This window comes from Trachinotus anak, unplaced genomic scaffold (assembly GCF_046630095.1).
Source record: "Trachinotus anak isolate AG129_WGS33_773 ecotype Australia unplaced genomic scaffold, CSIRO_AGI_Tana_v1 ptg000012l, whole genome shotgun sequence".
Classification (NCBI taxonomy): Eukaryota; Metazoa; Chordata; class Actinopteri; order Carangiformes; family Carangidae; genus Trachinotus; species Trachinotus anak.
Window position 1 is genome coordinate 6044375 of NW_027273863.1, and position 24545 is coordinate 6068919.

The 24545-nt window shown below is 41.7% G+C and overlaps 1 protein-coding gene across 2 annotated transcripts in view; it reads right to left on the reverse strand.

Annotated features, from left to right (window-relative positions):
- The window catches only part of rem2 (RAS (RAD and GEM)-like GTP binding 2), a 30778-nt gene extending 6861 nt beyond the window's left edge, over window positions 1-23917 (reverse strand). The window contains exons 1-4 of one of the 2 annotated variants that reach the window (XM_071491854.1): window positions 23464-23917; window positions 19955-20291; window positions 17404-17477; window positions 6487-6664 (exon numbers count right to left, since the gene is read on the reverse strand). In XM_071491854.1, coding sequence (XP_071347955.1) covers window positions 6487-6664; window positions 17404-17477; window positions 19955-20285 — 583 coding nt within the window. In that variant the 5' untranslated portion in view covers window positions 20286-20291; window positions 23464-23917. Of the gene's footprint in view, window positions 1-6486; window positions 6665-17403; window positions 17478-19954; window positions 20292-23255 lie in introns of both variants that reach the window. The other variant, XM_071491853.1, reaches the window with a different exon arrangement.
- Between the last annotated feature and the right edge of the window lie 628 nt (window positions 23918-24545).

Here is a 24545-nt window from a genome sequence, read left to right on the forward strand (position 1 = left end):
AATGATGAAGACAACACAAATTCTACAGCTGTGGATATTTAATTTTTATAGATATATTGAAAATCTTAAAATTTGAAAATTATTACATTTTAATTATATATATAAACAAAGATATACAAAAATGCACCTCCAAACCATTCCCATTTTGTTGCAACATACAAAGTAGAAAAAAATACAATGCAAATACAACACACGCATTTTCCACAAATATTCAAGACCCTGTCATGCTGATTAAGTTTCAACAGTAATTTCTTAAATGTAGTTTGATTGTCAACCTATAGTCCTCAAATGCTTTTTTTTTTACCATTAAAAGAACAAACTTTTACTTTATGTTTAATGACATTAAAGAGGTGTATATTTTGACCACTAGGGGGCAGAAAAACTTAAACTGTTGGTAGTGATGGCCAGACAAAGGAAGATGAAGATTTCTGTTTGTGATGAAGAGACTGGGGCCAAAGACGTCACTCACTTAGTTGTTTAAGTTTCATATGTGTGCAATAAAATTTCAGTAAACACATATTTTTGATCAATGTGCTATTTTCTATTAAATCATTAATGGTTGGTCCTTAACATAAAGTAGTTTTGTCGGACCTTCTCGGTTTATTGTAGGCCCAGCATCCACATTACGTTGCAATGTAATGTGATGTGTTAGGAGAATGATATTCATCATTATATCAGTTTTGCTACCTTATGTCCTGGAATCAGGCGTAAATATTCTCATATTTATTATAATGTCTTTCAAGTGTGCCCCACCCGTGTGAACAGCCCTCCAGCAGGTAGTTTAAATGCAGAAAGTGTTAAACTGAATGAAGCCCTCTTTGAAGCGGCAGTGACGGCTGAGGCATCAGTCATGTTGTAGGCCTAAAGAGATACTGCAGGTCTTTCCCTCCTGCTGCTGCCAGACTATAACAGAGACTGCACTCAGTAGACCACACGCCAGAAACTGACTAACTCACCACGAGCAATAATTAACACGCACCAAATGTGCAATGTTCCATATCTGACATATTTTAATGTCTATTTGTACATATTATTTATCTTTTTCTTTAATTTTAGTATTTGATATTGTCATTTTGCAGTTCTTTTTTGCACTGTCCAATTTGCTGCTGTAACACTGCAAATTTCCCCACTGTGGGACTAATAAAGGACTGTCTACCTTACCTTATCTTATCTTATCTTACCTTATCTTACCTTATCTTACCTTATCTTACCTTACCTTACCTTACCTTACCTTACCTTACCTTACCTTACCTTATCTTATCTTATCTGACAGATGCTCTGACACAACATATTGAAACAGTTTGCTTCATGGGTGTGAAACAAGCTCTGGTGCTTCGCTATCGTCTGCACTAGCTTACGAAATTGCTATGGCTAACGTGCTAGCAAGCTATGACACACCTAGCATACACAGAGCATCTCCATCCTGTCCGAGACATATTTCTGGCCCTTTTATTTAGCTTTGCTTCAGCCCCCACCACCTCCTGAGGAGAATATCAGGGACTTCAGCTTTCCAAATGACTCTCCAGTTACTCATTCACTTCACCTCTCTGCTGTTTTGGGATGACAGTAGTGTACACTCGGCTAGCCGAGCTTGTTTGCTGTGGTTTTATATGGGAGTTTCATTCATACCTATAGTATACCAAAGGGGCCAAGAGTAACCAATAAAGAAAGAGCTAAAAGTAAAAGAAGGATAGAGCTGCAGAGGAGAGAGGTAACATCAAAATGCTTTAACATTAAAGGCAAGTGGACGCTAACATTACATTCCTATCTAGACAGATTGTTGTAAGGATAATTTAAACTTCTACTGTATCTAAAAGTTAACTGGAACCGCTGGCTTCTGACAGTTGCTGCAGATGACAAAAGAGACAGTTTAAAGCCTCTCACAACCAGCAGCAGTTGCTCAGGGAGGCGATTTGGCCGTTTCTGAAGAGCCACAAAAAGGCAGAATTTGACAAAATGGGCAGCTCGCTGGGAATGTCTTTTAGAGAAGAATGACAGAATTATCTCTTTCACACTGGTAAGGAAAGATATAGGGACAGCGATTTCAAATATTTCAAAATGAGGTTAACATCACTTCATGACATATGGAAAAAGCCAGTGCATATGTGTAATACCTGCCTCCCTTTGTAAAAAATATTCTCATTGTGAAGGTTTAAAAACTCAGTGTTTCTTTCAAGGACAGCCATACACTCACATATACTGCATTACACACATCTCTTCAGCTCCCATTTACACACACACCATTCTCATACATTCACCCTTGCTTCTGTCATTCATTCGTCTCCCCGGCGCTCTTATCTCAGCCCTCGGTATGAAACAGCCTCACTGACATCAAGCAGCAGAAAGAGGGAGAGAGATGTGGGGTGTGCGTCTGGCTTGTTTGTGCCTTCGCTGTGTCTGTGTGCACACAGGCAGTGCACGGTGCATGTATGGCAAGTACAAACATAATGGCGGTAAGAGCAGCGTCCTGTGAGAGGGAGATAATTCAAACAGAGATGTGCTATCTGGGAATAAAAACAAAAGACAGCAAAAAACAGACTGTTGGAGCCGAGAGACACGGAGAGATGGAACCCCTCCAGAGGATTAGATAGGGAAGGATAAGGTAATGTTTGCAACTGCAGAAAAATAAGGGAGTCTTTATGTCAGACTTAATGATGTGAGACACTCACAAAGCAAAATGTGTGCTGTGGGTAGACAGGAATAGCAGGGGTGACCATGAGAGTTCAGATTTACACCATATATACCATGAATACAAATTCAAATCAAGGCGAAACTCTGCTGTCACTCTTTCAGCTACAGCCACTCTGCACCCACTTCCTCTCTGAGACCTGCTCCATAAAAATTCACCCATACAGTCCAGTTAAATTACAACCTGCCTGTGGTCTTATCTCTGTTCAGTGGATTTTTCAAGCCTCACTAAATGGATTCAGTTCAGCACTGTGTGTTTCTTCTTCAGTGAATTTGGTTTGCCAAGACCCTGCTGCAGTGTTGCGTGCCAAAATGTAGAACGTCTGTAAAGCTCGCTGCCCAACAGTGATATTTACCAGAGGAAAGTCAGCTCTTGGATCTACAGGATTCATTCATTCTGCAGTAGTTGCGCCAAAGCAGTCCTGACACATATAAAAATATTCATCCCCTTGGATCTTATGTTTTTTTAATTAGATTAAATCACATTTGATGGAATTTCTTGACAATGATCAACTGAAAAATGTCCTCCTCACTATCAAAGTGAAACCAAATCTCATCCTCATTTATCTAAATGAAATACAACACAGCCACATTAAGTATTCATCCCTATGAGTATTTTTACTTGGGGCAACTTTGGTAGAATTCGCATCCTTGAGTCTACTGAATGTGAAAGTTTCTATTTGGTTTTCACACCAGAAACTCTTCTTTACACCCATTTATGATTGTGATTATATCATTTTTGTAGATATTTGTCCATAAACAAAAGCAGTGGACACATTAACGTTTCAATTTGATGATGCCACTAGATGAAAAGTGCGGGGATCACCAAAGAGATTACAGTTCATCCTGGTGGGGCACATGAAAGTCGGCAATCTTCCCAACAGCTGTTGAGACATTTCACTCTGGCAGCCTGCTCGTGCTGCTATAAAAGTCAGGGATCACCAAAGTCATTTAGATTCATCCTCTGGGAAAAGACAGCTTCGTGGCAATCAATACAGTGTCTGCTGAGATATTTCAGTCTGGACTATAGAGTGGTGGCCTGACAAACAAATTACCATGAAAGATGCTTTGCTGAAGTTGGTACATCTATTAAAGCAAAATACGTCAAAGTCAATCAGAATCTGACTCAGCAAATCCATCCATCCACCCATTATCCATACCGCTTATCCTTAAAGGGTCACGGGGGGCTGGAGCTAACCCCAGCTGACATTAGGCGAGGTCGAGGTGCACCTTGGACAGGTCACCAGTCTATCACAGGGCTGACATATAGAGACAAGCATCCATTCACACTCACATTCACACTCCTAGGGGCACTTTACTAGAATCGCCAGTTAACCTAACCTGCATGTCTTTAGAGTGTTGAAGGAAGCCAGAGGGAACCTGCACAGGCACAACTCCATAAAACCAACATCTACATTGCTGTGTTTATTATGCCATCTTGTTGCCCCCTCTTCCTCTGCAATGGTTTAATGGCACCCCACTGGAAAATGAGCACCACCAGCTGGTTGAATTGACAAAGCAACTCGTAATGTTCACATAAAAGAAGAGGATGGAAACTCACATTAATTTGCATTTTTTTTTTTAACTTTTTTTTTTTTTTGCTGATTTTCTCGAAATTTAATGTGCTGTATTTGGATGGAAACCTTTCTACTGTCATCGCTTGAAGTCCCACTGCTAGCATAGCTAAAAATGCGATTTGTTTTGTTTCATGGTGGGCTTCTATTGGCTAGCCACATCGCTGCAACAAATCACAGAAGAAAAACAAAATTCTTTTTGCAATTACTTTAAAAAAAAAAAAAAAGGATTCAATGAAGTTGACACTGATGTGTGCGTTTAAGCTGCAAAGGTCTGGACACAGTTTAAGAGGTGAAAACAAGTGATCAATAATTTTGTGTTCGATTTAGGTCTATTTGTATAGTTGTTTTCTTTCTATTCATTACTGTCAGAAATCCTAAATACACCCACTGAGATTCATTGTGGTAAAACAATTAAAAATCAGAGGCAGAGGGGGTAAATAGTTTTTATTGACAGTGTATATATCTACCACTTTAGGACAATAACAGATGATAGAACTGTCTTCTCATAAGGAGTTTACCAGCACAGCATTTATCTTTGGATGTTGTAAACAGTGAGGAAATTGATTTTGCTGATCAAAGATAGATTCCCCCAAGACTCCTTCTAATGGAGACAATGTCAGCTTGGAGGAAGATTTATGGTAAAATACCAGGGGAGAGAGCCAGATGAGCCAAAACAGAGGGGGACAGAAAAGAGAGTGAATAGAAGAGATGGATGAGTTATTGAACAAAGCACGTTACTGCTCCTCTCTAAGCGAGAATGTGAGTGTATATGTGTGTGTGTGTGCCCATTAACTAATCATTTGCATTTTGAGCATTTAAGTACTCTTATCCATTACCACCAACAGAAAAAGCAGCAACATCTACCAGATCACTGTGATTAAAAGAAATTTTCCATTTCAGATTTTGCATTTGGAGAACAGCTGGAGAGGCATTAAAAAGAAGCAAGAGGAGAGTGCATTTCAAATCTTTCTTTTGTGTTTCTTTCCTTGCATCTTTCACACAAAGCCTGGCGTTTGTTCAATCTTTGTTAATATCTGAGTAGAAGCAGAAGCCCCGCTCCTCCTTAGTTACTGTTGCTGTGTCTGTCAAGCGCATACGGTTCATAATGATAAGGGTGTCAACTTTACCACCAGAAATTCTTAGCAATTTTGAAACAATGGGTTGATATCAGTCAGACTGACAAAAGTTAAAGTTTTATTTCTAGCCTGTGACTGTTGATTGTGTCAGCCTTCAGCAGACTGTATTGGCTGTAGCTTACTAAGTAATTAAGCTAACATTAGTTTAATAAGTTGGTTGAAAACTGGAAGAAAAGCCCTGTCAAAGGGATTTTAAAAAAACACTTTAGTAATACCAGCAGGGCAGAGGTGTGACTGTTTTAGCAGCAATTACAGCTTGCTGGAAGTTGGAAAAATACTTTAGAGAGATTTGGTGAGTTTGATGGATACTTACTTACTTGATAGGGGAAGTGTAACAGCACAAAATATAGTTACCCTTTGCCTAGGAAGTAACATTGTGTTGCATTACTACTGTAAATAGCAAGCTAGCTAGCTGCACAAATAAAGGTAGCATCTTACATCACAGAGCAGATAAAACAGATAAGATAAAGCCTTTTAGAACGGCTAAAAAAAGAGATATACTCTTAAAATACTATAGTTGTATCTCTCTTATTACTGTATATCTGCATGCAAACTGCTTCAGCATCCAGCGACATCACAGATGCATTGTAAAAACCAGATATTGACTAAAAGATGACAACCAGTCATTTTGAAGCCAGTGAAGTTCTCTAGCTTCTGCTGGCCATGCATCTTAGTGTGTCTCCACCCACACGTTCGTGCTCAGCTCATAGACTCTACGTTGAGATGACATCATGCAAATATCTTTTCTAGGCTCTGGGAAAGTATGACAAATATAAAACCTCCATGAATTAAAAATTGATAATACATAGAGTAATAATTGACCTTGTCTGCATTTGAAGCTGCCCACCAATGGTGGTCTATGGAGAAATTCTTTCTGGGCTGCAGGGGATATTAATGTTGCAGTACCACAAGTGGCCACCGAGATAATTTGGCAGCAAGGCTGAGTGGCATCGATGGGGGAAAAATCAAAAGCAAACCTGCTGTGCCCAGTTACAGTTGCTAAGCTATGAATGGACAATGGTTCAGGGGAGGGGTATGTGTATAAAAGGTTAACAATGTAGACCAGTGACCCTCCTTCTACGTACCGTCTGAGCTGATTTCACGGGAGCGGACCAGGTCACTCTTGTTGCCCACCAGGATGATTGGTGTGTGTGGCTGGGACTCCCTGAGGAGGAGGCGGAGCTGGGCGGTGCGGTGGAAACTTCGCCTGTCAGTCACTGAGAAGACCAGGATACACACATCACACTGTAAAGTGGACAGGTCCTGGGGATACAAACACACACACACACAGGTTCATTAATAAACCAACTCCTTAGCAGAGCAGCTTAGTACTGCACACAGGAGAGATCCAGTGACCGCTGAATAGCTGTGGAATGTCAAGTAGCCACAACACATTACACAAGATCCTTCACATGCCATTGTACAACATTTTTAAACTCTTGCTCCTTCCTCAAGTCCCTGTTTTGTTGTTCTGGGCACTGAAAGGACATCAGTGCCAATGCCAGCCAGGCGGCACTTAAGTTTTTATCACTGTCCCATGAGAGGACGCAGAGGAGGGTTTTGCTGAACTTGATTGTATGCATGTCACGCTTCACTTTGAATCTCCTGACCCTTTTAACAGTGACCACCAACATCCCATCGGGGCTTCCTGTCACAGAGGCTCAATTAGCCCGAGTGGCTCTAGCAGAAACGGCAGCTTGGAACTGCCTGGGAACATCTTTGTCCTCTCTCGCTTTTGCACTGAAGGTGGCTCATGGGTAAAACAGGTCATGGCAAGGTTCTTCTGACTGTACCTGAATATTAATGAGTGCACATTTCCTGCGTATTGAGGATTGAGGCAAAACTTGACAAAAAATTATATGGAAGCCAACTGAGCAATTATATTGAGGAAGCATTCATGGCCAGTCTCAAAATTGTACTGTTTTGTCGCTTGTGTATCAGTCAAATAAGGTAATTTGGTGACTGATATTAGATGTGGAGACGCCGCTGAATGGTTCAGGGGTTAGTGAATTAAAGTCTCTGTGATCGCAAACTGCAGTCCAATTTTGGATGCAAGTCTGAGACCCGTGGTCAAGTTGATCAGAAATGCACATTTGTGTCACACGGCATTGTAATACCCTTTCTTTGTTTGGAACATGGTCAAAGATCATCAACCTTAACCTGTGGTTCCTACACGTATTCCCATTAAAGCTGCACCGCTAAAAGTTTTCATATTAACATTATGGGTCAAATGAGTACTGTATGTGTAATGTGATAGGGGTTGTTCCTGGTGACAAACTCATAGAGAATCATCAATCACACCACCTGCCCAGCACCAAACGGCAGACAAAGTTATTAACTAGATCAAGAACTTTCATAACCTAAAACAATAAATACACTTAAGAGTTGCACTAATCTTATATTAACAAAGGAATTAATCTAAAGAATGTGTATAATTTGAAAGGGGTTGCTCACACTGATAAACCCACAGACAATTATGATAGAAAATTCACAGTCACCCTTAGTTCTACAGCACAGTTTAGCTCATTGTTTTGGTTTTAAGACACACAAATTCTGCTCTTATCAACTTTGTGTTCAGCAATAGTGGCAGTTTTCAGTACAGAAAACGCTGATGAGTACACTAACTGTCTGTCACCAGACATCAGACAGACAAGCTAACAACTAGCTGGCGAACACAGTCCAGCATTTAGTTGCTAAATAGATAGATATTTTGCTCAGTAGTTAAGAGTGCAAATTGTTACCCAGGGAAATCGATGACAAAAAACTGCCCGAAAATCCATTAATATGGCTTTAAAATTACAAAGTTACAAAGCACGGCACAAAGAAACATTTTTCCGAACATGTCACGTCCGTATCTGCTTGATCCAGAGCTTCAGTGATTCTACAGAACTTGTTTTCCACCTTATTTTCCACACAATTTTCTGGATATCCACATTTTCCACACTTTACCTAATCCACCATGACAGTTTTGATGTTTTTGAAAGCCTTGGCATTTACACTGTGCTTTTAGTTCTGTGGATTCAGCAATGCTTCTCCGGGCGAGCACAAGTCTGTGGGGTTGAAAAGGTTAAACAGAAGACATTTTATCTAAAGTTGGAGCGGCACAATCAATACAAACTATTTTTCTCCCAAAGACAGAAACCTGAGACCAGACTCCACAGTGTAAAGCCAGTCAAAGTCATGTAGTCATGTTCTCTGTCAATGAAAGACAGTGTAGAATTAGAGGACACACAGGAGCTATACTGAACAAAAATATAAACACAACACTTTTGTTTTTGCTGCCATTCTTTTATGAGTTGAAATGAAAGATCTAAGATTTTTTTCTACAGACACAGAAAGTGTAACCCTCACAACTGCACTTCTCCTTCGCCAAAAGAATCCGTCCACCTGACAAGTGTGGCAAATCCAGATGCTGATTACACAGCATGATTACTGCACATGTGTGCCTCATCCTGGTCACAATAAAAGACCACTTTAACATATGCAGCAAAGAGACATTTATTCAACTCTGTGAAGAATCCCACATCAAAAATAGTGAGCAGGATTTGACACCAGAAAAAAGTAATTCTCTCTGATGGAAAAATTACTGGCAACAGAGTTTTTAAAAGGCCTGTTTGAAATGTGCAGTTTTGACGTGTGCATTTTGTGGGGAGAGGGTCATGGATCAGAGAACGAGTCAGTATCTGGTGGGGCCACCATTGGCCTCATGCAGTGTGACACATCTCCTTTGCACAGTGTTGATCAGGTCGTTGATTTTCGGCCCCGCTCCTCTTCAATGGCTCTGCAAAGTCGCTCGTTGTTGGCAGGAAGTGGTACACGCGGTCGTACACGCAGATCCAGAGCGTCTCATATGTGAACAATGGGTAACATGTCTGGAGACTACACAGGCCAGACAAGAACTGGGATGTTTTAAACTTCAAGGAACTGTGTACATCATGCTGCAACATGAGGCGCTGGAGGCAGATGAATGGCACAACAATGGGCCTCAAGATGTCTGTTTTATCTGTGTGTGTGTGTGTGTGTGTGTGTGTGTGTGCGTGTGTGTGTGTGTGTGTGTCTTTTGTGCTTACAGAGGAAAGATCTTTTCTTTTATATTATTCCTCATGAAAGACAAAGGTGTTGCATTTTTATTTTTGTTCAGAATATTTTTTTCATATCTGGAGTTTCTTGTAGTGAAGCACAGACTGTGACTGTCGTCTTCAAATAAAGTCTGAACTGTTACCACTGTGTCAATAAAGTATTTCTGTTCACTGTTCATAGGGCAAGACTAGGAAATAAAACTCATATTACAGGCCCAGAGGAATTGGTAAAACTTTATTAGTTGGCTGGTTTAAGCTTTAATCTATAACTTTAAATTGCGTTATTTCTAAACATTGCATAATTCTGACCTAGAGAACTGCAAACAAAATCAATCAATTGTATTTCAACTGAAAATAGGACTCTGAAGCCAGAAACAGTGGTGACTGGATCAATACAAAAATATGTTATTCCCACCAGATAACCCAATCTGCCTGCTAGCTTTGGACTGCATATCGTCTGTGTATGTGAGCGTGTGGTTGCCCTCGCCCTACATCCGCAGCCCTGAAGGTAAATTCCTGCCCTCCAGAGAGTTTCAGACGCCTGAAAAATTCACACTGTCTCAAGTGGCCAAGTAGTATCGAATCAAACCCCGGAGCAGGAAATTCATGGGAAGCGCCTTGGCACTGTCTGATGGAGCACGGGAAAAGACAAGGAGAGGAGAAACAAAGAGGGGAGGGAGCCACTGGCGTGGAAGGCGGCTCCGCCACCTGTCACAGTCTGATTGAGGGATGAGGAGGAGGAATGAAAACAACAACACACAGGGAGACGAACAAAGAGAGGGAGACACTAATCTTTTCAGGAAAAGGAGTACCAACACAGAGTGGACATCGATTAGTTTGACGGAACGTTCCAGGAGGAAAACTGTGGCCAAGTGAATTCGTTTCTCTCTATCAAACTGAGGCAGAGCGACTCAGGACGGTGCCAACTCCCTCACTCTCGCTTTCTCTTTCTCTCTCTCGATTAAACAACTCATCTGTTCACAGAGAGCAGGCCATCTGTCAATACCTACTCCTGTACACACACACACATTCACATGGACTAACACACAAGCACAAAAGCCAGGACCACAAACAGTAATAAGAAAATACATAAATATTAATTAAACGATCATGACAAAGACTCAATTCTTTACTAAATACATTAATAAGCTACTGAGCAATTTCCCAAGGGATTAATAAAGTCTAGTTCTTTTATAAAGAACTCATCTGGCTGATCAGGCCATTTTCTCTGTGATAATGGTGCTCTGTCGGGTTTCACTGGACTGACATTTTCCTTTACACCTCGCAACACTACTCAACCGCATGTGGACACATGGTCTGTCTAAATACTTAGTGTGGGGCTGTTTTTCAGACTTTGGTCCAGGCCCCTTAGTTCAAATTAAGGGAATTTAATCTTAAAGGCCCTGAATTTTCTCAATCAGCTTCTTACGACGAGCAGCTGGATCCTGCTTAAGCACCACGTTTTCTGCCAAAGTCCAAACAGTTTGAATTATTTATCTGATAATACATAAGAGATTTGTGTGTGTGATGCTTTGCCTGCGCCCCTCTCACTGATTTGAAGAGGGCGGGACTTGATTGGATAAAGGCGACGTCACATATTTTCATACACCAGTCAGGATGTAGCTATATTTGAATCCAAATGTGATGACAGTTTGTAGCCTTATTTGCATATGTTGCCAGCACTGTAAATCAAATCTGATCAAACCACACACACACAGCTGAAGCTGATTTTTTTTAATGGGTGCCAGTGTAATTACTATTCGTAGCTGTTGAGGCAGCTGTTGCCTCTGCCTCAGCAAAAGTTATCTTGTTATGATGCTATAGCACACAGAGATATTTTAGGCAACGGTGTGCCTCCAGCTTCCAGGCAACAATTTGTTTGGAGCTTGTCCGTGGGTGAACCTGATTGGCCTGCACCGAGCACTGACCTCAACCTCATCCAGCACCTTTGGGATGAATTAGAAACACTTACAGGGTTATCTGCTCTTCGTGTTACTGTGTTATCGCAAAAAACACCCAACCTCACTAATGCTCCTGTGGCTGTATGGGAGTAAATCCCAGCAGCTAGGTTCAAAAATCGATGTAGGCTGCAGCCTTCCCAGAAGACTGTTATATCAGCATAGTAATGCTCATGGTTTTGGAATTAGACATTCACCAATCACACATTGCTGTAATGTTCATTTGTCTCCTAATAGTTCAATATGTGTGAACACAGATTCAGATTTTCTAAATACTCATAGGCTGACAACAGTAATAATAATGATATCTGATTTGCATGCAAAGTCACTCACACAAAGCTGAGTCTCTATTGAAATTATGAATGAATAATAGACTTATTTTTAGTGGTGGATGGTTGCTTTAGGCTACATACTGGGATGCCTCTGCCAAATGTCTCATGTTGTTGCCCATCATTTGTAACTGTGTATCACTGTCTATCTTACTGATAGCTTCTGTGTCATGAAACTTAACCTCTAGGGCTGAATTTCAATTTGAGTCCATGGACATAAAAATAAGCATTTGTTGTAATACGAATCCCACATCAAATATAGAGAGCAGGATTTTACACCAGAAAAATGTAAGTCTCTGGTGAAAAAAAATTCTGTCAACCATGTTTTTAAAATGGCTTAAATATATCTTTGCCACTTCTGTAATAGCCTATAATTGATATAATTTATATATTTAGTATATTGATAATATACCATATTGTTGACATATTGGTCTGAGCTTCTCACTTTGTTTGAACACAGTCAATTGTGGCAATCGTTCAGGCCTTCATACACCATGATAAAAAAATACAAAGCTCACAATAGAGTCAGACAAGCTTATCTGCTCTATCTTTAAAAAAGGTCACCAGCCAGGCTGTCTAAGAATTAATTTTTCAGCCACTTCCTGTTTCTGGCGCAGCAAGAGATAAGAAAAACACATCCAATAAAACATGATAGAAGACACAATATCTAGCCTTGTTTTTATCAATGCAACATAAATACATGACTTTTCTTTTTGAAAAGAAGTGGACCTGAGAAGCTGCAGCTGAGTTTCCCAAAGCTCTCAGTGGAGTTGTGGTTGCCTTCAGTGCCTCGCAAAAGAGCTTTAATATGTCTCACATACACACATGCCCACACATGTAGTAACATGCACTCAAAAACACGCTCAAACACCAACTTGCTGGAGCCAGCACTGCATCAGCAACCATTAACCGTGAGGCCAATGAATCACTTATCAGACATCATTTGCATAACATGTAGTGGCTGTGTGAGCACTCAAACTATTATTCCTTCCAGTTGTGAGAAAAAAGGCAGAAAACACATCACATGGCGTGATTTTGTGCGTGATTATGTGTGTGTGTGTATGTGTGTGTGTGCGTGTACGTGCATATATTCCTCATTACACAACAAGCTCCCCACAGACCCTGAACTATTGCAATCTATTGGCTCCCAAATTATGTGCTTTGCTGGACAACATACATGAGCTAAGCAGCTTACAGCCTTTACATGGAAGCAAAAGGTCAAACACATCCCCACCTGCCTGCACAAAGATCCACAGAGAGCACACACATGCACGGATAAATACAAAGACACTCCTGCTACCATTTGGCTTTATCAAAAGTAAACACATGTACTGCCCACATCTGCCGCTTTGCCGTGTGCTCTTGTCTGTTTGACTGCCTGTCAGAGCAAAATGAAAGAGCAGGCAGATCAATAAAGATGCAGTGGTGACGAATGAGGGGAGTGGCACCAAGAGGAAAAATGACGGAAGAGAAGGGAAGATCAGGAGAAAGGGGACAAAAAAGCTCCTTGCTAGGTAACTAAGTCAAACTCTGATAATAGGATGATGAAGCTTGGTGCAGATAGAATGCTGAGTTAGTTTGTTTGCTCTTTTTCTCTCACTTAGTCTCTGTGGAGAGAGACAGAGACAACGCTTCCCTAAGGAAACATATTACTGAGGCCATCTGGCCTGCACTGGCTAGGCCATACACACACATGCACGCACGCATACATGAGCACTGCATGAGCAATGACCACCAATGACCACATCGTTCCCGAGAGCAGCTGACATCACAGCACAGACATAGTGCACCATACAGACTATGCACACATGAGCAAAAACCACCGCGCACACACACACACACACACACACACACACACACACGAGGGTGTTGTGAGTATCCCTGCATGACCCAGATTCAACATTTATTATGACGTGCATATAGAGCCTCCATCAGCAAATCTCAGATTCCACACTGGTTTCAGGGATGCTGTTCTCTTGTTGACCTCTGACCTCCCTGCAGATGGAAGTTAAAAGAGGATTTCCCCTGAGGACAATGAATTATTGCATCGCTGGTAAAAAACATTTTGTGCCCTTAGAATTAAAAGGTTCTACTTGGCTTTTGTCCAAAATGAGTATTTTCACATGACACTACGGCTGTCTGGCAAATTTATAACATTTTGTATATGAGAGAGTTAGCATCAGATTATAGTTAAGTCACTTAATGCTAAATCTAGCTTCGTAGCTGGCTAGATAGCAGACAGAGTTAGCATTAGATCATGCTTCAGTCATATGGTGCTAACTCGAGCTTGCTCTCAAGTGGGTTTAAGCCTGTCTATTCCTGTGTGCTACAGAACACACAGCGATAATAGTGACGACATTGGGAAGTCAGACACTGACAGTGACGACGGCTTGCTCAGGCACGTACAGCATCAAATGTGGAAGCAGGAGAGCTACAAAGAAGAACAACGAACAGAGGGACAGTATGTTGAACATGGAGATAAAGCATTAGCAAGAGTTGTAAAGAAACATTTTTAAAAAAATAATTTTTCATTGTTTTGTATTATTGGTAAAACTATTCAATATTTTAAACATGTTGCTGAAATGTTGTCTGTGCCCAAATATCTTATAACTATACAATGACTAACAAATAAGACACAAAACACTTTATTTATCCCTATAGGGAAATTCACAATTGTCCAGTAGCTTAACTCATGTATTTAGTAACATTGAGTCTGTGTCATTATCCACTGCTTAAACAATGTTCGCATTTTTTCCAGAAAATAAATGATTTCTGTTAGTTCTCAGTAGACCTATTAGAAGGTTCTATCTGCAGTCCACTCATTTAAAACTGTCACGTGTTCCTGATATTTTCTGAGGTTTCTTTTATATTTATCCCTTAAATACAATGCAGCAGCTGAGATTTCAAATAAGCGTTTCTATTGTTTGATTCTGGTTCACAAAGAGTCTTCTACACAAATAAATTAAGTAGTGACTCCCAGCAGAGACTAAAACAAACAAAACAGCTAAAGTATGATAGTTTATGTGGATAAGGGCAAGAAATGAGAAACTGTAAACCGTGCAGAACGACTCTTAAGGAAGCAGAACAGCAAAACAGGAAAGAGAAAAATGTCCAGGGAAGGAACTCCCGGAACGCAATGCCAAAATCAGTCTGTTTTCCAAGAACAGAATGGTGGAACGATGTTTTTTTTCCTCCTACCCGAGCAAAAGAATGTGGTCAAGCAGCAATTATCTTCTTCCAAATTACATCCTGGACTTTTTCTCTAATTTGCTTGCAGAAAATAAATGATCCATCCCTCCATGGCAGCAGCTGTGTGCACGCTGATAAATACACACTTATACATCGCTGGCCTACATTTACCCAGGCCTAAGGCGGCACCTTTCAGTTGTTTTTAATAAATATTTTAATCTAAAGCTATTAAATAATAATGTAAATTTAGACTGACTCAGGCAAGGGATACATTCAGACATGCACGAATGCGCAGACACTGAGACAGACAAAAACACATCAGAGAGAGAGGAGTTGGAAGGTCCCTCTGGTCTTTAATGACCTCAGTCTCCCACTTGGTTCCCTACATGCACAACCCAACTGACCGTTTAAGAGATACATTGCACAACCAATGTCACTCTAAAGGCAAAGGAGAGCATGGGCCGGCTAGGTCAAGGCCAAGTGTGCCAGTGTTTCTATTCTGAGCACATGGATGACTTATTTAAACCATCCAACCCCCGTGACGTCAACAACACTCACAACATCCCAGCGTCTGGTAGAGCAGACACTCCAGCCTTCTGTGTGTGTGTATGCTGCTGTTGTGCTGTACACATTTGACCATGTTACATGTGCACACACACACACCTGTCTGTCAGCACAGTCCATATATATTAAAGTGTCTCTGCACTTACAGTGAGATCTATACCTGTGGTTTGTTGTGCACCACTCCCTGCATTGCAGTCGGGAAGATTACAGCTCCAGCTAGACCTTCATGTGTCAATCAGCTGTGTTTTGAGCTAAAAAGGCACTTGAAGGAACAGTTGCTGAGTGTGAATGTAGTCGTTTTTCATCTTGTTTTGAAAGGAACGATGAGGTGCTGATCAGGGCCGGCCAGAGAGCGGATGAAGCCCCACAGCGTTGGATGCTGACTGTTCTAGCATGATCTTATGCGTGAGTGAGTGATTAAGTCAGCCCCGTATGTGCATACGTGAGTGTGTGTGTGTGTGTGTGTGTGTGTTGCTATGGTAACTTGGGTGCAGGTTGGGATGCCCCACGGAGAACACTTGCAGCTTGCTCCAAGGCCAGAAGCTTTGTCTCTTGGGACTGGGAGTGCTGGCAATTAATGCTGCGCCAGTTGAAAGCCATGACATGTGTTAAGCAGCTGGACAACATCTGTCTGAACACCTGGGAGACTATATGCTTAGACTGTATTTGTGTGTATATGCGTACATCTCTTCCATTTACGGGCATTACCACAAAAAAAAAAAAAAAAAAAAGCACTAAAACATGAGCATGAATTGGCAGATGATTTGGGACACTGTCCAGTCCTCTCTGCCTTCCCCCACTGCTGAAGGCCCTGGAGTTATTCCAAGCTTCCCACTGGCCTGCGTCTGTTGCCTCAGCCTTAATGGCCTGCCTTGTATTAACACGCACACAATAACAAATGTAATTAACTCTCAGTGAGATTTAACCATGGCAGAAAAGGGCCAGTGGAGAAAGGCAAGCAAGCGCCGGAAAAAAAAAAAAAAAAAAAAGGCAAAGGAGAGTGAATGGACGAGGAGATTTGGAGATGATGACAGCTGCAGGAAGAAAGGGCAACAAAATTGGGGGTGAGAAAGGCAGGATAACACTTACAGAAAAGTGAGGAAGTGAAGAGATGAGTTTGCTTCCAGTGGACATCCCCAGAGCTAAATGTAGCTGTGTGTGAATAATTTAACCTCAAGGGGAGAGTCCCTGAAGGGTGAGTGGACATCTGGAATAGGATGCACCAGGGATCATCCACCCTACACACTAATTAGAGGGCTCTACCGTCCCATCATCATTATTAATAGGCATTAATGACTGCATGCTTTTTCAGTTGGCATAATGTCCTCAACAACACAAGAAGCTTTTTGACAAGCTGTTACTGCTCTCTGCCGCTGCCTGCTGCAGCTGAAGTTTTCCCTGCTCAGAAATCAGCGCCTCCGGGTTCTATTAACTCATTCACACTGTTCAGCTCAGGCGGCTGATGATGCATAGCCGTAGCAATTTTAGCCCTCAACGAAATTTTTCTTGTTTGCTGCAGATTTGAATTGAAACAGTGAAGGTTAACAAAAGAGTCATTTCCATTTTTCCGAATGACAGAACTTGAAAAAGCACAAGTACAGTGAGCACAGCTGCTCCTGCAGGGGTTCCCTGTACGGCGTAGCACACAGGCACACACACGTTAAAGTATGAACACACTCTCCTTACTTTTGAATACACACACATAATTTGGCCATCACAAAAATCGAACAAATGGCTTTTTTTTTTTTTAAGTACAGGCACGGAATATCAAAACCAGGCTTATGGAGAAAGGAGGTAACGGAGCGTAAAAGACAGGGAGCCAGTCTGAACTGTAGGAGACAGACAAGACAGAATGAGCGTGAAGCTGACTGTCAGTGACTCACCTGTTTCCAGTTGTCGAAAATTATGACTTTGCTGTCCTCATCGTCAACTGTCACTGTGCACTCGTAGCCCTCACCTGCAAGCAAATACCCACGTCACACACACAGAGCAAAAAAAACCAACAATACATACGCTGCATCACACTCTTTGTAAATACTGGGGGGGTGGGGGGGTGGGTCACTGAAACATTTTTACTAACACAAAAATATGACAGTAAACCTGAATTAAGCGTAGTTGCGCCTTAAGTAAAATGTCAGTGATCTCGACTGCTGCTTGAAAAAAGTTTATCTGGGTATTAAAAATTGTCCTTGATTCAATTTTGTGATTGACACAGAATTCATTTATGTTTGAAGTTGTTTTTTTTTTTTTTTTTCGCCACCTGACATATTGGAAAAATGTTATTCCAACCAATTTCTGACACTGTTCTTTATCTTTCTGAAGGAATTCTTATCTAAACATTTTTGACATTTTTATACTTTAAAGGATAAGGCTGGTGATATCCTACATTTTTTATTATTGTCAACAAAGCCCATGATAAAAAAAAAAAACCCAAAGCCAATAATATTTTAACCTATTTCAATACTTGCTGACTTCCTGGCCCAGTTTATAGCTCTCAGCTCAAAATCCACTTGTTCCTACTGAAGATGCAAATCTTTAAAAAGGACATAGACAAAGGACACATGGGAACTGTGGCTTTTAGCAGATATTACTCAAAATGGATTAAATAGTGTATTTGTTGGGGACTGTTTCCAGCTGTGGATTAATATACATTTGGTGTTTTTACACAGGATGTGGGATTGGTTCAAATTTATCTTCAGTATCCCAGTAAAATCTGTGGCTCAGTGATGTATTTTTAATAGTTTCTTGACAACAATGGAGCTCTGTGGCAGAGAGGAAGAAGACGCAGTCAGGCTTTAACTACACAGGCAGTTCTTGTTAGTAAAATCAGTTCAGCTGGTTGTGGTCTTTTCATGTGATCTGCTGATACTAATAAAATATATATAGGGTACCACCAGACTTATCCTTTAAAGAGATGCTTCTATTAGTTGCTTTTTACATGAAAAATGTAATGTTGAACCCTGTACGGTGCATTATACCAACCCATGACTGTTTCACCTCTACACTAACTGTATTTGCATGGCAGCTTTTAAAATACACATTTGCCCAGAACTGCTTGAAAAACACTGGGAAACCCACTATGATGAATGACGTCTCTATTTTAAGGTACGAGCACATCACATCTCCTGTCGTTAATCCTGTACTGTCTTTTACTGGTAATTACTCGGTGAAGACACATATTGATTTGTGAGGATTTACTCCTGACATGAGGCCAGAGCATCTGTTCAAAACTATCAAGAGTCTTCATTAAACAGTTGATGAGTAGTTTTTTTTTAATATTTTGTGACTTTTACATATAGCCCTTGGAATAAACTGCTACAGTTTTCATGCATAATGAGAACACACAAACTACAAGCTACACGGATGAAAGTGCTTTTTACGTCCATTTATGATGCATGAATCCAAGTGAAGTACATGGGCAGTAATGAATACTGTATGGTGCGAGTCAGGGGCAAGTCAGCTTTATTCATGACGGAGAGTGGTTCCCTATTAGCAACCCTGACTTATCGATTGGCTTGCTGGAGGGTTGAGGACCACAGCTGATTATCCCCGGTGTTGCAGTAAGCCGTGTGACAGCCCTAGTCACTGACAGACAACAGAGGGAAGAGAGGGGGGTATGTGGAGTGGATCAAGGCTGTTTTAACAGCATTAAAGGGGAACATGGTCATTTGCTTTCTTGCAGATAGCTCAATGAGAAGATAGACACCACTCACATATCTGTCCGTTAGGTATGAAGCTAGCAGCTGGTTAGCTAAGCTTAGCCTAAAACCTGGAAACAGGGGGAAACAAGTAAAATGGCTCTGTTGAAAAATCCACACAAAATCCACCTACCAATTGATCCCGCTCTGACACTTGTATGCTAAATATGTAACAAAAGCCTGCAAATGGTTAGCTTAGCATGAAGACTGGACACAAGAGGAAAGCATAGTTCTGGGACCAGCTGCCAAGAAATCTGGTCCATAATCCCTGTAAAATGTTTACACTATGGTTTTTGTTTGGACAAAACCAGGCAGAGCCAGGCTAGCTGTTTGTTTCCAGTCTTTATGCTAAATTACGCTAACAGGCTGCTAGCTCCAGCTGCATATGTAGCATACAAATATCTGAGTGGCATCAATCTTCTCAGCTAACTCTACACAAGAAAGCGAATGAGTGTATTCCCAAAAGGTAAAAAAAAAAAAAAAAAAATTCCCTTTAAACTACAGTGAAGGGAAAAAATGAGCAGTGTTTGAGTGGACCGGGCGAATTTTAAGACTGAACGAGAAAAGGTAAACACTTTGAGCATTGATCTTTGAAGAATTATGACCACTTAACGCCACACTAAGGGTTTGAATGAAGTTTGAAGTTGGCCCTTGAGATTGATTTAAAACAGAATTTCAGTCCTACCACAGATACAAATACACACAAAAACACACTCCACCCTGTCAAGGCCATTACCACATGCTTGTGTCTCAGAGTCTATAGAGAGGGATCTGTCCGACTGCCCGGCCAGAGATAAGGCCAGCGATGATTTGCCCACGCCATTCTGTCCCAGAAGCACTATTCTCAAAGCCCCGCCGTGGCTGTGGTAAGCCTGCTGGGCGGCTGCCGATTGGCTGAAGGACTCATCCCGTGGCACCGCTGTGTCACTGATAGGCAACGTGGCAGGTTCATCCAAGCCTGGGATCCAATCGCAGTCCTCGGATACGGCCTCTTCCCTCCGCAGCTGGTGTTTGACAGGCAGGGGTGTGCTTCCTCGTCGGAGGGGGGGTGCCGTGGTGAGAAACATACTGTACTAGAATGAAAAAAGATATATGTGTAAGTATACAAAGGCATCATTGGGAAGCACACATACAGCATTGTTACTTGCAGTACTTTAAAATAGTCCAAGAGGTCCAAACAGGCAGATGTACCTGTAACACTGTCTATTCTGGTAAATGTTATCACTGGAGAATGGGGGGAAGGGTGTTTCCGCTGTGTGTGCCTATGTATGTAAGGAGGAGGGAGGTGATAACAATGGAGGTGAGACAGATAAGTGGCAGTGTGAGAGAAAGATGCTGATGAAGACGCAGAACGTGTCAAAGGGAGACCTACGAAAGGAGGAGGAGGGAGATGGTCGGGAGGTGGTAAGATGAGGGAGACACAGGACAGAAGGAGCTGCTGAAAGGATGCCAGCAGATAAGGGGATGCTAAAAGACAGCAGGTAGATATGGACACAGAGCGAGAGAGGAGACGACAAGAGAAAGAGAGGAGGAGGTGTGTGGATAGAGAAAGAAACACAAGGGAGGGACAGCCGTGTGCAATAAGGGCAGAAGTGCAATTAGGTGGCCCTATAGTGTACAGTGTGCACAACATGAGTGCAGCATGAATTAACACGCAAATAGGTCAGAAACATAAAGTCTTGATCTCCGTCCCTAGATATTAAAAAAAAAAGTAGAGTTGTAAAGGAGGCTGTCAGCTGTTTTCTCCAGAACAATGATGTGACAGAGAAGTGTGTGTGTAACTGTGTGCATGCATGTGCACTAACAGTGTGTGTGTTTGCAGCCGCAGCAGGTCAACCATAGACGACCCTCATCAATATTAATACACCAATTAATCTAGCTCCACTGACACCCCTTGGCGTCTGTGGCCCAGTGTCTGCCTGGACAAGCTAAGTACAGTCTTGGCGCTTAATTAAAGGGGATTGACACAATAACAGGAACATATTAGAGTATAATACAATCCAATTAAGCGCCACCACAGAGGAGAGTCTCACAAATTACAGTGATCTGAATCAATGTCTCTCTGACATGGTGTCAACGAAAAGATTATTGGTTTCACAAAGTTAGGATTCACTGCAGGGCTGTTGTATTGGATCGCATTAGATTGTTAAATGGTACCTGATAAACTTTGTCTCATGTAGAATATATACCTTTCATGGTTTTGCCTTTTCATAACAATACTGTATAATGAGATTACCAATGCTGTATTGGTACCATTAAATACTCTAGAACATATGCAGCACATAGTATACTTCAGAAGTATGGTACATTGTAGGATAGCACAGTATGTCAGCTGCAGTAGAGACCCCTCTTCAGAGTGGGTCTGCACAGTCACGATCGCCACTGCAACAAAAACCATTGGCCCTGATGCTAAAGGCGCAATCCCTCATCAGCCCTGATGAACAGATGCCTGCTACTAGTATTGTTCATTGATTAGTATTGTGTAGCATAGTATAATATAGTATAGTACAGTATAGTGTTACATAAGGTGATGTTCTGTGGAGTATAGTGTAGTTCAGTATGGTACAATATATTGTAATGTAGTGTCGTACACTATTTTGTAGTGTAATGTGAATAACTGTAATATAGTATATTATATTGGTGTATAGTGTAGTGTTGTGTAATTGTACAGTATAATATAGGGTAATGTAGTCTAACTATGTATAAAATGATGATATATAAAATGATGATGATATAATGTGATGTACTCTAATATAGTATATAGTAAGTTTGTATAATATATAGTTGTATATTATAGTATAGAATAATGTAATATAGTGTAATGTAGTGTAATGAAGTATATGTGGCATACTGCTATGTATGGTTGTGTAATGTTATACTGCAATATAGAAAATGTTTATGTTGTGTAATACATTTTTTAGTATAGTATATTTTAGTGTAGTAGAGTTGAGTATAAGATAGTATGCTAATGCAGTACAATGAAGTATAATGAATTATATTATAGTATAACATAGTATAGTATAGAATAGCAGAGCAGAGTAGGCTATAGTATAGTTTAGTAGAGTATAGTATCTATAACTCTATATTGTATAGCACAGTGCAATTCTTATTCATGCAGTTGAGGTGTGGCTGCTTTGTGCACACACACACACACACACACACACACACACACACACACACACACACACACAAATTACTCACACAGACTCACTCAGGTAGCTCAATTAGGTTAATTGAAGGAGCTAATAAATTAAGCATGGGCTTTATTGTGAAGGGCGCTCAGGGGAGCTTTACATGCAGAGACGGGGCACTGGCCGCGGCTGAGCCGGTGTGTCAGGGGTTAATCTCTCTCTCTCGCCAGGCTGCCGAGAAACTAGGGCAAACAACAGTGCGCGATACAAAATTTATACTACAAGCAATGTTTTCTTTCTTCCGTCTCCACAGCCCAGTTACACTGACTGCTGCTTCTTTCAGCTGGTGCACTTTTGATTGCTCCACTGTACGGCTCATTGTACTTCAAATGCGAGTGTGTATGAAATAGGCTGATGAGGGATAATATGCTGCACCGAGGGAGAGAGAGGTCGACGGACTGACCACCTTCAAGAAATCCAGCCCTGGCTAAGAATTGAAAAGCATTCTGCACAAACACCCCAGCGAAGCCCTTGAGCCACCTAACATGACTGAAAATCCAACAGGCGTGTGAAGTTTACTATAAAGTCACAGAGCAGCACCCACACACTGTAATAATACTACAAAAACACACATATCCTGGGAGTACAGATGAAAACGCTGGCAGTTCCTCACTGAATTCCCTCACACACGCAAACAGTGACCTGGAGAAACTAAAATGCGCGGCGCAAAAACAACGATTAGATCTCGTACTATCCCCTCTAATACAGATTAGAAGGTGTGTGTGTGTGTGTGTGCAGCCTGACTAGTGTGTGCGTGTGTAGTCCAGGCTATTGTGAGGAGCGCAGGAGGTGGGTTAAAGTGGAGGGGGTGGTGGGGGGTGGAAAATCGGCTATGCGTCGCCTTACCTGGTCAGCCATGGCTATCAAGAAGTCTTCTCTTTATGGAACAAGTGCTGTAGTTGCAACCGCCTGCGCCGCCCGGTTCAAGTCACCAGTGCTGGCTGCAGACCCGGCATCACATTCACCACGGCGGCAACAGACGGCGCACAAAAGAGACGCACCACATTTCATCTAACATCATGTTATTCTCCCCACTCCGGCGCGTAAAAATCACCTGACTTGGCAGAAGAGGCGCGGCGCGTAGAAAATGGTAAGAGGCAGGCTGGTGGTGGGGGTGGAGGGAGGATGAAGGGGGCTACACCTGCGTCTCCGTTTGGAATAAGAGGCGACTTCTCACAGGAAGAAGAGGGAGAAGAGCCATCGGCACAACAGCACATCCCCTCCTGTGCTCTCGCTGTCCCAACGGCCGGCAGCGACTGCGCTTCCCTCCCCACCTCCAGTTAATACCTGCGTCTCCCTCCCTCTCTCTCTCTCTCTCTCTCTCTCCTGCAAAGTGTGTATTGGGGGCGCGTCCTTGAGGGAGTGTAGAGCGGTGGTGATGGGGGTGAAGTACTGCCCCCTCAGTTTCCTCCCGCAGTGTAAATATCAGCCCAGATCCACGGGTTCCTGGGCTTTCCCCGGTGTTTTTCATTCCGCGCTGACTGTGGACAACCAGTTTTTGTCGCTGTGAGGTGGAGCGACCGCCAGAGGGAGGCAGAGAGACGCCTCATGGAGAAGGCGGCACCAAGGCTCTTTTCAATGAGGCTTCACTGTGCTCAGGGTTATTCTGTCCAAACAAGACTACGATCAAAACAAGAAATTATGTTTTCATCATTGCTTTTAATAAAGAGAAGAGTTAACCAACTTTTATATCAGTTTTCACAAGGATTCAAAGGGCGCTCCAATGAATTTACACATGAAGTGTAGTTTACTTGTGATGGGGAGCAGCCTACTCCCCAGTCAGTAAAAACAGTTGATTCGTGACTTTTATGTGTCTTCAGCTTTCTTAATTGTGAAAAAATAACCCTGATGGTGTCATCTGAGTTATCTTGTGTTGAGTTCAACAGAGTGCTGCAGGGATGATGTATTTCTGTAGGCCAACCTGGAGGTTCGCGTCACCGTGGTCTCCTCCTCAAAAAGCGAATAGGGTTTTTACATTGGCTTCTGGATCATTTTGGATCAGAAAATAGCTTCTGTGACAAACCAGTGTTTATGATACTTACAAGCTCTGCACAATAACCTTTTCAATTGAACACCACTGTTACGATTTTTGGAGCCTCAATACAATCACCATCAGTAAAATGCTAATGTTGGCGA